The 17,935-nt window shown below is 43.4% G+C and overlaps 1 protein-coding gene across 1 annotated transcript in view; it reads right to left on the reverse strand.

Moving 5' to 3' along the window:
• The window catches only part of kif3a (kinesin family member 3A), a 75,336-nt gene that overhangs the window by 13,190 nt on the left and 44,211 nt on the right, over window positions 1–17,935 (reverse strand). The window contains exons 10-11 of the mRNA XM_070878057.1: window positions 11,998–12,154; window positions 33–213 (exon numbers count right to left, since the gene is read on the reverse strand). Of these exons, the coding sequence (XP_070734158.1) occupies window positions 33–213; window positions 11,998–12,154 (338 nt within the window). The remainder of the gene's footprint in view (window positions 1–32; window positions 214–11,997; window positions 12,155–17,935) is intronic.

A 17,935-nucleotide genomic window follows, 5' to 3' on the forward strand; every position in this document is an offset into this window, starting at 1 on the left:
AGAAAGATTGCATTGAGTAGTAACTGCATTACCTCTTTTTCCTCCAGCTCTTTCCGAAGTTGCTCTGCCCGATTCCGGCGTGCCTCTAGCTCACTATTCGACTCATCCAGTAGTCTCTCTTGCTCTTCAGCTTTGGCCAGAAGATCTACTCCTCCCACAATCACCTTCTTCTCTAGAGCTGACAATTTTTCCAACAAGGTCTGATGTTCCTGCCTTGAGAGTTGGAGAATGTATTGCATTACGCTCTTTTATATTATAATGACATTAAGATGTAAATTCTCTTCAAGAGGAAAGATTGTAAATCCTTAAGAATATCAAAATTTACTCATAGAAGTCAAAATAGTATTGGACCATGGCGCAGTAGCATGCAGGTTGACATGTGATTTTGTACTGGTTAAATTTAGTCAACCGAGTGCAAGCAATCCCCCACAAAACGGAGCGAGCAGATTGAGAAATGATTGCCAAGAAAAATGACAATTGGACAAAATATCTTAAAAGGACCTTCAGAAAAAAACTCATGATATCCATATTCAGAATTTCTCATTAGGAAATGACATCAAGCACAAACATTTTTCAAGGACACTCTTTCTGTAACATCTCTTACAATATCTTTGATGGTTTACTGACACATCACACTAAATTGGTTTTAATGAGCGCTGATACTACGAAGCCATTTTTGTCCATCTAAGTGCATGTTAATATGTCCACAATATAATTTAAAATAAACTTGCATCTTTTAAAAACTTAAAATAATACCTTGTTCCAGTTAAAATATCTATATGGAGTCTCATTTGTTCACAGTACAGAGTTTTAACTCTGCAGCACTTATGGCTATTGAGATAATGTAGTTAATTTGAAAATACCCAAGTTATGATCCAAATGTACACAAGAAAGATAATATGTTGAGCAGCAAGATAATAGCAAAGGGACATGATGAGAAGTGTGAGTACAACTGCAACGGAAGGGGTAGAAGGGATTGATGGGGTGTAATTCTTCGTGATTTAATTGGGGAGAAAACCCTATTATTTCCATCACTGTCATGTTAGCTACATCTAGTGGACATAACCAGGTACTGTAATACTACAAATACATTAACAAAACTGATACAGAAGTCAATGATAAAGCACCCTAAATAAACATAGCTTTATGGAGTGTTTAGGAAATTCTATTCTGCACTGATGTGCAAGTACAATTTGTTAATTGAGCTATTTAAAGTGCATTTTAAAGAAAAGCAGTTCAAGAATTAAACAATGCAACTATGATACTGAGCAAAAGAAAACATATACAGGTACAACATCCCGAATCCGGAATTCCGAAAATCGGAATAGACTGAAAACCGGACAAAAAAGAACGCATCACAGATGGAGTCGTCTGGAATCCGGAATTATTGTCCGAAAACCCGGACATTTTTTTTTAAACCGCGCATTACAGACGGAGTCGTCCAGAATCCAGAATTATTGCCTGAAAATCGGACATTTTTTAGAAAGGCGCATTACAGACCTGCGATCGGTCCGAGCCTTTTGGAATGACCCTCGACTCCAACCTTCTTTGCAACCTGAGCCACGTGTTCCCTCAACCAGGCCCGACCTGACCTGACTCAAGCACTATGGTGTTTTTTGCTATTTACAGCTATTGGGAATTTGTGCGAAGAGACTCTGCCTTTGACTCGAGTGTTCTCGACTCCATCCCGCAGCATGCTACCCGCCACTACCTCAGTAAGACCCCAACACTGCACGAGGTAGAAAAGGCCATAAGACAGCTTAAAAACAACAAGCCTACGGGTGCGGATGGAATCCCTGATGAGGTGTATTCGCACCAGCAGTGCCTCTGCGGAGAGGCACTGCTGGCGCTAATACACCTCATCTCCCTCATCTGGAGGGAGGAGAGCATGCCGGGGGATCTCAGAGATGCAATAATCGTGACCATCTTTAAAAAAGGGGACAAATCCGACTGCGGCAATGACAGAAGAATCTCCCTCCTATCAGCCACTGGGAAAGTCATCGCTCGAGTCCTCCTCAACCGTCTTCTTCCCGTGGCCGAGGAACTCCTCCCGGAGTCACAGTGCGGATTTCATCCCTGACGGGGCACAATGGACATGATTTTTACAACTACAGGAAAAATGTAGGCAACACCGCCCGCACTTATACATGGCCTTCTTCAACCGTACAAAGGCCTGTGACACTGTCAACCGCGAGGGTCTATGGAGCGTCCTCCTCTGTTTCGAATGTCCCCAAAAGTTCATCACCATCCTCCGTTTGCTGCATGACGACATGCAGGCTGTGATCCTTACCAACGGTTCCATCACAGACCCAATCCACGTCTGGACCGGGGTCAAACAGGGCTGCGTCATCGCCCAACCCTCTTCTCAATCTTTCTCGCCGCCATGCCCCACCTCACAGTCAGCAAGCTCCCCGCTGGAATAGAACTAAACTACAGAACCAGTGTGAACCTGTTCAACCTGCGCCATCTCCAGGCCAGGTCCAAGACTATCCCAACCTCTATCGTCGAGCTACAGTAGGTGGACGACGCCTGCGTCTGCGCATATACAGAGGCTAAACTCCAGGACATAGTTGACGTATTTACTGAGGCGTACGAAAGCATGGGCCTTACGCTAAACATCCGTAAGAAAAAAGGTCCTCCACCAGTCTGTCCTCGCCACACAGCACTGCCCCCCAGTCATCAAAATCCACCATGGACCACTTCCCATATCTCGGGAGCCTCCCATCAACAAGAGCAGGCATCGATGACGAGATCCAACACCCGTCAAGTGCGCCAGCGCAGCCTTTGGCTGCATGAGGAAGAGAGTGTTTGAAGACCAGGCCCTCAAAACTGCACCAAGCTCATGGTCTACAGGGCTGGAGTAATACCTGCCCTTCTGTATGGTTCAGCGACATGGTCCATGTACAGTAGACACCTCAAGTCGCTGGAGAAATATCAACCAACAATGTCTCCGCAAGATCCTACAAATCCCCTTGGAGGACAGGCGCACCAACATCAGCGTCCTCGTCCAGGCTAACATCCCCAGCATTGAAGCACTGACCACACTCGATCAGCTCCGCTGGGCAGGTCACATAGTTTGCATGCCAGACACAAGACTTCCAAAGCAAGTGCTCTACGTGGAGCTTCCTCACGGCAAACGAGCCAAAGGTGGGCAGCGGCTACAAGGCCACCCTCAAAGCCTCCCTGATAAAGTGCGACATCGCCACTGACACCTGGGAGTCCTTGGCCCAAGACTGCCCTAAGTGGAGGAAGTGCATCCGAGAGGGCGCTGAGCACCTCGAGTCTCAACGCTGACAGCATGCAGAAACCAAGCGTTGGCAACGGAATGAGCGTGCAGCAAACCAGTCCCACCCACCCCTTCCCTTAACGACTATCTGTCCGACCTGTGACTCTCGTATTGGACTGTTCAGCCACCAAAGAACTCACTTCAGGAGTGGAAGCAAGTCTTCCTTGATTCCGAGGGACTGCTTATGATGATGATGGAATTTGTGTTGTTTGCCATTGCAACCATGTCAAAAGGCCAGCATGTACCCCAATGGGTAATACAGGTAGTGCAAAGAGGAAACATAATTCATTGTCAATTGCCAAGAAAGTAGAGTTACTACAGAGATTAGATAGAGGTGCTTCTGTGAGAAGACTGAGTGAGGAGTATGGTGTTGGAATCTCCACTATTTACGATATAAAAAAAACAAAAGGAACAGATCATGAAGTTTTATGCAAAAAGTGACGTTCAGAAATAAATGAAGAAGAGAAAAACTATGCATAAGCCTAAAAGTGATGAGTTGGATCGAGTAATGATGGAGTGGTGGCGACAGAGAAGTAAAAAGGTTCCTTTGTCTGGCCCAACGGTAATGTGACAAGTCGAGATATTCTACAAAGAACTGAAGATTGAAACTCCATGCAACTACTCGAGTTGGTTGACCAAATTTAAAAGGCGTCATGGCATCAGGCAATTGAAAGCGTGTGGTGAAAAAGCCTCAGCAGATCATGAGGCAACTGAAAGTTATATAGATGAGTTTGTTAAACTAATTTGCTGACGAAAACCTTTAGGCTGAGCAAATGTATAATGCTGATGCGACATCACTGTTTTGGCACTATATACCAAGACAGACATTAGCAACAGCAGAAGAATCATAGCCAACAGATGTAAAAGACACCACAGATAGATTTGACTGTGCTTGCTTGTGCAAATGTGGCTGGGACACAAATGTAAGCTTATGGTCTTCGGGAAAAGCCAGCGTCCAAGATGTGAGAATATTCCCAGTGCATTATTATGCCTATACGAGAGCATGGGTAACCAGGGTAATTTTTATGAACTAGTTTGAGAAACATTTTGTTCCCGAGGTCCATGCTCATTGTAGGACAGCTGACCTTGATGAAAACTGCAAAATATTTTTGTTGTTCATCATCATAAACAGTCCCTCGAAAGGGAGGAAGACTTGCTTCCACTCTAGAAGGGAGTTCTTAGGTGACTGAACAGTCCAATACAGGAATTACAGGTGGGGCAAACAGTCATGGGTGGGGAGTCTGGTTTGCCACACACTCCTTCTGCTGTCTATGCTTGCTTTCTGCATGCTCTCGGCGACGAAACTTGAGGTGCTCAGCACCCTTCCGGAAGCTCTTTCTCCACTTAGGGCAGTCTTTGGTCAGGGACTCCCAGGTTTCGGTGGAGATGTTGCATTTCATCAAAGGAGGCTTTGAGGGTGTCCTTGAAACATTTCCTCTGCCCGCCTGGGGCTTGCTTGCCAAGTAGGAGTTCCAAGTAGAGCGTTTGCTTTGGGAGTCTTGTGTCAGGCATGCAAACAATGTGGCCTGCCCAATGGAGCAGGTCGTGTGGTCAGTGCTTTGATGCTGGGGAAGTTGACCCGATCGAGGACACTAACGTTGGTGTGTCTGTCCTCCCAGGGGATTTGCAGGATCTTGCGACGACATCGTTGGTGGTATTTCTCCAGCGATTTGAGATGTCTACTGTATATGGTCCATGTCTCTGATCTATACAGGAGGGCAGGTATCACTACAGCCCCGTAGATCATGAGCTTGGTGCCAGATTTGCGGGCCTGATCTTCGAACACTCTCTTCCTCAGGTGGCCGAAGACCGAGGTGGTGTTGAACCTCGTCGTTGACGTTTGCCCTTGCTGTCAACAGCGTGGTGCACAGAGGTACCAATGATATAGGTAAAAAAAACGGGATGAGGTCCTACAAGACGAATTTAGGGAGCGAGGAGCTAAATTAAAAAATAGGACCTCAAAAGGTAGTAATCTCAGGATTGCTACCAGTGCCACGTGCTAGTCAGAGTAAGAATAGCAAGATAGCTCAGATGAATACGTGGCTTGAGGAGTGGTGCAGAAGGGAGGGATTCAAATTCCTAGGACATTGGAACTGGTTCTGGGGGAGGTGGGACCAATACAAACCGGACGGTCTGAACCTGGGCAGGACCAGAACCAATGTCCAAGGGGGAGTGTTTGCTAGTGCTGTTGGGGAGGGGTTAAACTAATATGGCAGGGGGATGGGAACCTATGCAGGGAGACAGAGGGAAGTAGAATGGGGGCAGAAGCAAAAGATAGAAAGAAGAAAAGTAAAAGTGGAGGGCAGAGAAAAATAAGGCAAAAAGCAAAAAGGGCCACATTACAACAAAATTCTAACAGGGCAAAGTGTGTTAAAAAGACAAGTCTGAGGCTCTGTGCCTCAATGCGAGGAGTATTCGTAATAAGGTGGATGAATTAACTGCACAGGCAGCAAGTAACAATATGATATAATTGGCATCACGGAGACATGGTTCCAGGGTGACTAAGGCTGGGAACTCAACATCCAGGGGTATTCAACATTCAGGTGTATTCAACATTCAGGTAGGATAGACAGAAAGGAAAAGGAGGTGGGGTGGCGTTGCTGGCTAAAGAGGAAATTAACGCAATAGTAAGGAAGGACATTAGCTTGGATGATGTGGAATTGGTATGGGTGGAGCTACGGAATACCAAAGGACAGAAAACGCTAGTGGGAGTTGTGTACAGGCCACCAAACAGTAGTAGTGAGGTTGGGGACAGCATCAAACAGGAAATTAGGGATGCGTGCAATAAAGGTACAGCAGTTATCATGGGCGACTTTAATCTACATATTGATTGGGCTAACCAAACTGATAGCAATACGGTGGAGGAGGATTTCCTGGAGTGCATTAGGAATGGTTTTCTAGACCAATATGTCCAACTAGAGGGCTGGCCATCCAAGACTGGGTGATGTGTAATGAGAAAGAACTAATTAGCAATCTTGTTGTTGAGAGGCCCCGGGGAAGAGTGACCATAAATATGGTAGAATTCTTTATTAAGATGGAGAGTGACACCGTTAATTCAGAGACTTAAGGAAAGCTAACTACGATGGTATGAGACGTGAATTGGCTAGAATAGACTGGCGAATGATACTTAAAGGGTTGATGGTGGATAGGCAATGGCAAACATTTAAAGATCGCATGAATCAACTTCAACAATTGTACATCCCTGTCTGAAGTAAAAATAAAATGGGGAAGGTGGCTCAACCGTGGCTAACAAGGGAAATTAAGGATAGTGTTAAATCCAAAGAAGAGGCATATAAATTAGCCAGAAAAAGCAGCAAATCTGAGGACTGGGAGAATTATATAATTCAGCAGAGGAGGACAAGGTTTAATTAGGAGGGGGAAAATAGAGTATGAGAGGAAGCTTGCTGGGAACATAAAAACTAACTGCAAAAACTTCTATAAATAATATGTGAAGAGAAAAAGATTAGTGAAGACAAACATAGGTCCCTTGCAGTTGGATTCAGGTGAATTTATAATGGGGAACAAAGAAATGGCAGACCAGTTGAACAAATACTTTGGTTCTGTCTTCACGAAGGAAGAGACATGTAACATTCTGGAAATACTAGGGGACCGAGGGTCTAGTGAGAAGGAAGAAATGAAGGAAATCCTGATTAGGCGGGAAATTGTGTTAGGGAAATTGATGGGACTGAAGGTTGATAAATCCCTGGGGCCTGATAGTTTGCATCCCAGAGTACTTAAGGAAGTGGCCCCACAAATAGTGGATGCATTGGTGATCATTTTCCAACTCTATCGACTCTGGATCAGTTCCTATGGACTGCAGGGTAGCTAATGTAACACCACTTTTTAAGAAAGGAAGGAGAGAGAAAATGGGTAATTATAGACCGGTTAGCCTGACATCAGTAGTGGGGAAAATGTTGGAATCAATTATTAAAGATGAAATAGCAGCGCATTTGGAAAGCAGTGATAGGATTGGTCCAAGTCAGCATGGATTTATGAAAGGGATATCATGCTGGACAAATCTTCTCGAATTTAGTGAGAATGTAACTGGTAGAGTGGACAAGGGAGAACCAGTGGATGTGGTGTATTTGGACTTTCAAAGGGCTTTTGACAAGGTCCCACATAAGAGATTGGTGTGCAAAATTAAAGCACATGGTATTGGGGGTAATATACTGATGTGGATAGAGAACTAGTTGGCAGACAGGAAGCAGAAAGTCGGGATAAATGGGTCCTTTTCAGAATGGCAGGCAGTGACTAGTAGGGTGCCGCAGGACTCCGTGCTGGGACCTCAGCTATTTACAATATACATTCATGATTTAGATGAAGGAATTGAATGTAATAGCTCCAAGTTTGCAGATGACACTAAGCTGGGTGGCGGTGTGAGCTGTGAGGAGGACGCTAAGAGGCTGCAGGGTGACGTGGACAGGTTAGGTGAGTGGGCAAACGCATGGCAGATGCAGTATAATGGGGATAAATGTGACGTTATCCACTTTGGTGGCAAAAACACAAAGGCAGATTATCTGAATGGCGGCAGATTAGGAAAAGGGGAGGTGCAACGAGACCTGGGTGTCATGGTACATCAGTCATTGAAAGTTGGCATGCAGGTACAGCAGGCAGTGAAGGAAGCAAATGGTATGTTGGCCTTCATAGCTAGGGGATGAGAGTATAGGAGCAGGGAGATCTTACTGCAGTTATACAGGGCCTTGGTGAGGCCTCACCTGGAATATTGTGTTCAGTTTTGGTCTCCTAATCTGAGGAAGGACGTTATTGCTATTGAGGGAGTGCAGCGAAGGTACACCAGATTGATTCCCGGGATGGCAGGACTCATATATGAGCAGAGACTGGTTCGAGTGGTCCTGTATTCACTGGAGTTTAGAAGGATGAGAGGGGATCTCATAGAAACATATAAAATTCTCAGGACTGGACAGGTTAGATGCAGGAAGAATGTTCCCAATGTCGGGAAGTCCAAAACCAGGGGACATAGTCTAAGGATAAGGGGTAAGCCATTTAGGACTGAGATGAGGAGAAATTTCTTCACTCAGAGTTGTTAACCTGTAGAATTCCCTACCGCAGAGTTGTTGATGCCAGTTCATTGGAAATATTCAAGCGGGAGTTAGATATGGCCCTTACGGCTAAAGGTATCAAGGGGTATGGAGAGAAAGCAGGAAAGGGGTACTGAGGTGAACGATCAGCTATGATCTTATTGAAAGGTGATGCAGGCTCGAAGGGCCGAATGGCCTACTCCTGCACCTATTTTCTATGCTTCTATGTTTCTAGTGGGCTCCCGAGGTATGGAAAGTGATCCACTTTGTCCAGGGCCGCGCCGTGGATCTTGATGACTGGGGCAGGGGGAGGTGGGGGCAGTGCTGCGTGGCAGGGTCAGGTTGGTGGAGGACCTTTGTCTTACGGATGTTTAATGTAAGGCCCATGCTTTCGTACGCCTCAGTGAAGATGTTGACTATGACTTGGAGTTCAGTCTCTGAATGTGCGCAGAAGCAAGCGTCGTCCGCGTACTGTAGCTCGACGACAGGATAGGACGGTCTTGGATCTGGCCTGGAGACGACGAAGGTTGAACAGGTTCCCACTGGTTCTGTAGTTTAGTTCCACTTCAGCGGGGAGCTTGTTGAGTGTGAGGTGGTGCATTGCAGCGAGGAAGCTTAAGAACAAGGCAACGGGAGCGATGGAATTCCCGCTGAGGCACTAAAGTATGGCGGAGAGGCACTATTGGCACGAATGCATGACCTCATCTCTCTCATCTGGAAGGAAGAGAACATGCCGGGAGATCTCAGATGCAGTAATAGTGACCATCTTTAAAAAAAGGGGACAAGTCCAACTGCGGCAACTACAGAGGAATCTCCCGGTTATCAGCCACTGGGAAGGTCATCGCTAGAATCCTCAAGTGTCTTCTCACTGTGGCTGAGGAGCTCTTCCTCGAGTCACAGTGCGGATTCCATCCACTACAGGGTACAACGGACATGATCTTTAGGCCCAACAACTGCAAGAGAAATGCAGGGGACAGCCCCAACCCTTGCTGTTGGACAATTGTTCAGCATATCCTGATGTTGAACTTCTAGTAAAGGATAATGTCTGTGGAATCTATTTACCTCCCAATGTAACATCACTGGTACAGCCAATGCACCAAGGAATTTTGAGATCAATGAAGTGTCTCTACAAAATCAAATTCATGAGGCGTTTGCTTAGTGCTGTGAACAGAGGCATGGGGATAACAGCGTTCTCAAAAGATTTCTCTGTGAAGGACGCCATATGGGCAGCTGCGGATGAGTGGAATGAGGTAACTAAAACACCTTGGCCAATGCTTCGCATAACCTCTGGCCAGCCACTATGTTTAATGAAGATGACGATGTTGCTGATGATGACTTTGAAGGTTTTCATGTGACCAAAGAGAAGAAAATGATTTCTGAACTTTTAGAATATGCAAAAGGGATGACTTGTGAAGAACATAAGAAATAGGAGCAGGAGTAAGACCATACTGACCCTCGAGACTGCTCCGCTATTTAATACGATTGTTGCTGATCTGATCATGGACTCGGTTCCACTTCCCTGCCCACTCCCTATAACTCCTTAATCCCTTATCGGAAAATAAACTGTCTATCTCTGCCTTAAATTTATTCAATGTCGCGGCTTCCACAGCTCTCTGAGGCAGCGAATTCCTCCTCATCTCAGTTTTAAATGGGCAGCCCCTTATTCTAAGATTATGCCCCCTAGTTCTAGTTTCCCCTATCAGTGGAAACATCCTCTCTGCATCCACCTTGTCAAGCCCCCTCATAATCTTATACGTTTCGATAAGATCACCTCTCATTCTTCTGAATTCCAACCTCCTCAACCTTTCCTCAAAAGCATTGAATGAAGACGATGTCACAGAAGTCATGGACATGGTCATGAGTACCGAACAAATGGCGCCAGCCATTCGTTAGACTTGCACTTGCCCATAGGCTTTCTATAGGTTTTTTTATGGCAAGTTGCTGTCAGCCAAACATCTAAACAGCACAGCGCCCTTACAGGACATCTGGAACCTGTGTGAACAGGGAAAGCAATGGTGTATTTCCTTAACCAATCAGATTGAAGAATTGTTAATGAGCAGTGCAAAGTCTGACCCAGAAAGTGTAAGTTCGAATAGTGAATTTAATGTCAAATCAGGTACAGAAAGCAAAATAAAGCAAGGCCAAGAAAGATGGGATTGAGAGAGAGAGAGAGAGAGAGAGAGAGAGAGAGAGAGAGAGAGAGAGAGAGAGAGAGAGAGAGAGAAAGAGAGAGAAAAGAGACAAAGAAAAAGTAAAAATAATGTATTTTGTTTTTTTAAATCTCCAATAACTAAAAGCTGAAGGAATGAGTCTCTGCACTTGTGAAAATTAATATTCAGTGTCAGAGAGGTTGATTGGCAGTAATTAAGACTTTCCATGCCATTAAAAAGATACTTACACTGGAATGGACAAGCTCCAACTTTCTGTGGAGACGATGTCATTAAAGGGAACTTCACAGCGTTCAATACAATTGAATGGGGAGTGAGACAGCGAGATTTCATTTTCGCGCAGCTTAGAAAGCAATTGCGCAAGTGTGCTCGCCAGAAGTTGCTGTCCAATTTGCACATAAATAAAGGTGAATGCAGTTAGCCTACCTTATTTTTACATCAATATCTAGCGCATTAATTATAAACACATATACAAGAATAAATATTGATTTTCTGGCTGGAACAAGTTTTGTTTTCAGATTATAAATCATGTATACATGCATGCTTTAATAAGATAATTATTCTTTAAGGATACCAACCTAAAATGATTCAATCGCAACCTGTTGCATTTCACAGATGTTATATTCTGAATAAGGAACCCCTGCGATTCATAGAGTATTAGATCAGCTATTCTTGGAAACAGATATTCATCCACTGGGAGTCCATCTACAAATGCTCTCCATGATCATAAACCTGGCCAACGTCTAACGTAGCAAACATCCCAAGGAGCTTCATAGGAGTATTATAAGACAAAAACATGACACTGAGCCACATAAGGAGAACTTAGGGTAGATGACCAAAAGCTTGGCCAATAAGGTAGGTTTTAAGGAGCATCTTAAAGGAGGAAAGAGAAGTAAGGTAGAGAGGCGGCGAGGTTTAGGCAGGGAATTCCAGAACTTAGGGCCTAGGCAACAGAAGGCACAGCCACCAATGGTTGAGAGATTATAATCAGGGTTGCTCAAGAGGGCAGAACTAGAGGAGTGCACTTATCTCGGGGGCCGGGGGGCGGCTGGAGAAGATTACAAAAGATAGGGAGGGGCGAGGCCATGGAGGGATTTGAAAATAAGGTTGTGAATTTTGAAATCGAGGCATTGCTGAACCAGAATCCAATGTAGGTCAGCAAACACAGGGGTGATGGGTGAACAGGACTTGGTGTGAGTTAGGATATTCTCACAACTTAATTTTAAAAATTTGCTTACATTCATGCTTTTCAGCATTTTAAGGACATGGAGGTAGAAATTTCGATTCTATGCTTGCCAGTCCATGATTTTCAGTCCATTAAAGCGACTGGGCAGAAAATTGTGGACTGACTACCACATCTACTTTTATTCTTTTTTCCAATGAAAAGGCCGATTCTGTTAATCTTTTATTTTGAGGAAAGAACGGACTTACATTTATATATTTTACTAACTTTCGTGATTTGAATTCCAAAATCATCCAGTGAACTTTATATTCTTTGACTTACTGTGCTTTTAGCAGGTCTTTCTCTCTCTTCTCTAGTTCTGCTCTGGCTTTGTTCCTCTCTTCCTCCTCCATGTCAAGCTTAGCTTCAAGGGTTTTCCTCTCTTCATCAATCTTTGCCTGCATTTCTGCCATCTTTTCAGGAGATACCTTTTTCCTTCCTTTAATGAAAAATAAATTATTTCATCGCATTGAGTAGGTCACATATTTACATTAGAGTCAGTCAAGTGATCTGGATTAACACAACAAATATGATTAAGCATAAATGAAAGCAATGCTGAAAGTTCTATTTTGTTTCTAAATGAACACCAAATTTCAGTTATGGATTTTCCATGGTAGGAGAGGACTGATTATTTATGTAACTGGATATTCTAGGCTGGAGAGAGAAGGGTGGGGCAGGTGGGCAAGAGGCCAACTGGGGCACTCAAGGAGAGGCTGCGTCATGCCAAGCTGGAAGTGCTTGGCTGTCTGAGTAGCACACATGGCTGGGTCAGGCAAAGCCAAAAAGCAGCCTGGATAATATCATATTATTAAAGGGAACAAAAAAAGAGAGACATTTAGAAACATACAAAATAGGTGCAGGAGTAGGCCATTCGGCCCTTCGAGCCTGCACCGCCATTCAATGAGTTCATGGCTGAACATGCAACTTCAGTACCCCATTCCTGCTTTCTCGCCATACCCCTTGATCCCCCTAGTAGTAAGGACTTCATCTAACTCCTTTTTGAATATATTTAGTGAATATATTTAATGTGAAGGAGCTGGAATAGCCCACTGCAGGGCACCAATAACATCCTGCAGAAAGGATGGAACAATAATAAAATGCCAGTGAAAGAACTCAAGCTCCAGAAAGGAGAAAAACTTAAACCCCAGATCCCCGAGAAGGTAGACCACTGCTTAAAGAATAATTGGATGGATTTCCAATATGGCATTCATAATTTTCTGGGTAAGTGCAAATATTTGTGAATTATTTAAAGTTGTTTTGCATAATATGAAATAAATTCATTAAAAAAAATGGGTTATATGGCTGGCATGCTGAGACAATAACAGCTGTTCAAAGAAATCAGAAAAAAAGGAGGGATTGAATTAGTTTGTTTTGGACAGTTTCCAGTTTGCGGCTGGTAGCTTTTCTGAACAGTCTGTATTGGAGTGAATGAACATGCTTAACTGAACAGTGGTTATTTGAGCCAATCAAGTGTAAACAAACTGACAAGCACTCTGGATGTGTGAGATTTTGAAGTTAATGGATAATGCATTACAGATGCACTAAGTGCAAGGCTTTTAAATATTATTACAGGAGACACTGCTACATTAAGAGTATCCCTGGGCTAGGAACATAGGAACAGGAGAAGGCCATTCAGCCTCGACCCTGCTCCACCATTCAATTAGATCATGGCTCATCTGGCTAAAACACCAGTTTGTAGAAGCAAAATATACTTAGTAACTGATGCCATGTTCTTTCCAAATTTTGATAAATCTGCTCTTTTGATAAACTAGAAATTAGGTTCCTGTACATGGCCTATGTCAGGTTTTGAGCTAGGTTGTTCTTGTTCAGATTATTGCAATCAGATTTAGATCACAGAACATTCATTGCTGAGCCATATTAGACTGCAATTTGTTCACCACACCATTTTAGATTGTTATTTACCTTCACTTTATATGAAATATTAGGTGTCCCAATATTTGTTTTTAAGGATATATTTCATTAAAAAACAAATTTGCTTTATAGATAATGCACTTGTATTTACATAACCACTGTAGATCTATTTACTGGACTAGGTCTTGTAATGTTTTACATGAAAACAGAAATTATAAATAGGAAACTAGGAATTTTATCAACTAAAACAGTATTATAAGTGTGTTTCCTTTTTATGTTTAAAATAAGATTGCTTAATTGTAAATTTATGCTGAAGTATCTCAACAAAGCCACAAACTTAATAGTGATGTGCAAGCATCTCAAGAAGTCTTGGGTGTGTTTGTGAAGTGAATACTTTTGACCATTAAATTATTTCACATTTTTATAACTGTTATTGGAGTGCAATAATGCTTGGATTTTCTCCTTGTTCCCTGGTGTTCTACACCATGCAGGGCAACAACGTCCACCTAAGCCTCCACCAATGCTGCTCTGTAATAACCACAAAAAAAGTTCTCGAGCTGCAAGATACTCGCTCTTCAGTTTTCTCTCCAGTTTAGAAGCCCCCCAAAGAACCTCCCCACGTCACTATGACCGAGGTCAAGAACCCATGGGAAACCAGGGGCATGGACGTAATCCTACTGCTCCATGGTCCTGTGCTTTGGGGCTACAACATGCTGTGCTTCCACACTACCTAACTTTAATCACCTTTGATTTTCTTTTGCTATCAGTTTTAGTGCAGTTTCTACTTCAGTTCACCTTTCTATGGGTATTTATTGCATATATGCATGCAACATATCATTTTAATGGCATAAAGTTCAGTTCTTGCATAAGCTACTATCCATACAGAAAAATGTGTGCAAAAGAAAAAAAAAATCCACTGAAAATGAAAATAAAAGTGAGCCCACAAACCTGCTTGATCTTGAATTAGGAGGAAGAAATTAGCAAGCCACAGGTGGGCAGCGTGAGTACAGAAGGAGGGAAAAGAGACAAATTAAATCGTTATTTTCTGCATTTCAGACAGCCAAAGCAATGAAGATGGAAGTGACCACAACTCAAGTATGAACTGTCACTAAAAAGAAAACAAAAATAAAGTTAATAAGGATATTGTGCCCCACAATTTTTACCCATACATTTTTAAGAAACAAAACAATCACAAAAAGCAAATCACCAATTTTGAAAAGTAGATGCAATCATGAAGGATTGTCAAGATAATTCAATGGAACAGTTTATTTTGAACTATAGTTCTCATAAAATCTGCTTACGCAATCAATAACATCCCTGACAGAATTGTGGAATAAATTACAAACCTCTAGCCCCAATTTTAACTCTGGCCCAGTTTTCGGCAGGAGGGCAGCAGTGAGTTAGAAACTCACCCACTGTTCCAAAATTGAGGCACGGATTATTTTAACTCCCGAGCATCATTCCAATTCCGCTGGCCGACAACTCACCTGTTCTGGATGAGAAGTGAAAAAAATCATGCGAGCTAGATCCCACCCACTGACAGCAGATTAGTGGCAAGATCGGCTGACAGACCATATCACAGGAGTCCCCGTGATGGGCGGGGTAGCTCATGTTTTCCTTGTGAGGCCAGGAGGAGCACTTCTGTTCCTCTTGCCCTCACATGGAAAGTAAAAATTACATTAAAAAACTCACTTTTTTGGTTCTATTCTAGCTCCAATCAGCTTCCTTGCTGGATTAGCCTAGCAGGAAACTCACTGCCACTTCCTGCTCAGGCTACCTGGTCAACATTATAGTCAGATCCCGAAGATAGAATTAGGATCTGACATGCACATATCAAAATGGACCACACCCGCTTTGGGTGGGTGTCCTTGCTGCTTATTCAGTTGAGCAGGTGAAAATCTCGGAAGGTCAGCTTCAGGGTAGGTACGTGATCTGGGCGATTATAACTACCCACCTATCCGTGGGTAGTTAAAATCCTGCCCTCTATTTCAATGTCAGCAGATTTTTATTTTCAAATGGCTTGTTGGCCTTCATGGCGAGGGGATGTGAGTACAGGGGCAGGGAGGTGTTACTACGGCTGTACAGGGCCTTGGTGAGGCCACACCTGGAGTATTGTGTACAGTTTTGGTCTCCTAACTTGAGGAAGGACATTCTTGCTATTGAGGGAGTGCAGCGAAGGTTCACCAGACTGATTCCCGGGATATATCAAGAAAGACTGGATCAACTGGGCTTGTATCCACTGGAGTTCAGAAGAATGAGAGGGGAACTCATACAAACGTTTAAAATTCTGATGGGTTTAGACAGGTTAGATGCAGGAAGAATGTTCCCAATGTTGGGGAAGTCCAGAATCAGGGGTCACAGTCTAAGGATAAGGGGTAAGCCATTTAGGACTGAGATGAGGAGAAACTTCTTCACCCAGAACCTGTGGAATTCTCTACCACAGAAAGTTGTTGAGGCCAATTCACTAAATATATTCAAAAAGGAGTTAGATGTAGTCCTTACTACTAGGGGGGTCAAGGGGTATGGCGAGAAAGCAGGAATGGGGTACTGAACTCATTGAATGGCGGTGCAGGCTCGAAGGGCCGAATGGCCTACTCCTGCACCTATTTTCTATGTTTCTATGTTTCTAAATCCACTGACCAAATAAAAAATAAGAATGCAGGCCTAATAAAGTCATTGTTTTATTCCTAAAATAAATGTTAAAGTTTCCATCTTACATCATGATCTAGGAACTGTAGAGGCAAGCTCATTAGTATTTTCAGATTTGTGGTTTTATTGGAAGAAAGAAAATAGTAATTTAATTTGCATAGACAATGTCTAAATATCCAGTCATAGAATGGTCCATCAAATTCACTATTTCATTGCTTGGATACTGCTGGTTAGCTGTATTTGTGGATATACTGAGCATATATCATCCTATGATTTATTGGAGACAAAACAGTGCGCCATCACACATACAAAGCCCCAAAAGAACTTTGAAATACTGTACTTGTTGTACAATTGGGAAATTTACATTAAGTTGAGATATTGTTAAATTTAGCTTTAAAAATTACCAACAGGCTAATTCTGTGAAAATGGACCCAAGATTCACCAATTTTTGCTACAGTCTGGCCTAGTCTGTTGATAAAAAAACTATCATTTAGTACCAATGAGATTACTGAATTAGTAGTATGGCTATATATCTTTCTGTCAGCTACAAAGTTAATTATCCAAGCTGTCCAGATTTAAAAGTGCCTACTTCAAACTAAATTAGGTGAAACGTTGTCAAAGTATATTAATAATCCAACAGTTCAAACTGTACATTAAAAGAAGAGATAGTGGCTCTTCTGTTCACTCAGCAAACTATCATGACCATGTACAGTAGACACCTCAAGTCGCTGGAGAAATACCACCAACAATGTCTCCGCAAGATCCTGCAAATCCTCCGGGAGGACAGACGCACAAACATTAGCGTCCTCATCCAGGCCAACATCCCCAGCATTGAAGCACTGACCACACTTGATCAACTCCGCTGGGCAGGCCACACAGTTCGCATGCCAGACACGAGACTCCCAAAGCACTCGCTCTACTCAGAACCCGTCCACGGCAACGAGCCAAAGGCGGGCAGAGGAAACGTTACAAGGACACCCTCAAAGCCTCCCTGATAAAGTGCGACATCCCCACTGACACCTGGGAGTCCCTGGCCATAGACCGCCCCAAGTGGAGGAAGTGCATTCGGGAGGGCGCTGAGCTCCGAATATCATCGTCGAGAGCATGCAGAAATCAAGCGCACGCAGCGGAAGGAGCGTGCGACAAACCAGACTCCCCGCCCATCCTTTCCTCCAACGACTATCTGTCCCACCTGTGACAGAGACTGTGGTTCTCGTATTGGACTGTACAGCCACCTAAGAACTCATGCTAAGAGTGGAAGCAAGTCTTCCTCGATTCCAAGGGACTGCCTATGATGATGATGATGATGATGATGATGACCAGGAAGGCATGAGGTCCATCCTTAGTCTGTATTGTTAGCTAGTCTCACCCAAGGCGCTGGAACTGCAATTGGACTGTTTCTGCCCTAGCAGCAATAAAAAAAATTCATTGCATGTGAAGCTGAAATATTTGAGACAGACATGATTAGAAACTATATAAATGCATACCTTTCAAATGTTTCATATTGATCGCTACCCAGTGAGTTTGGCTGTGCATATGCATTTGTTGATGCTGAATATGGACAGGGTTAGGCTTGTTGGTGATTTCTCCCTCTTCTAGCCAAATACCTTTCCAGTATTCATAGATCAGAGGCACACATGTGAAGAATGGCCATTTTGAGAAGTTGCAGGAGGGCTAATAGGACCCTTAAAACAATACT

Source organism: Pristiophorus japonicus, chromosome 4 (genome assembly GCF_044704955.1).
Source record: "Pristiophorus japonicus isolate sPriJap1 chromosome 4, sPriJap1.hap1, whole genome shotgun sequence".
NCBI lineage: Eukaryota > Metazoa > Chordata > Chondrichthyes > Pristiophoridae > Pristiophorus > Pristiophorus japonicus.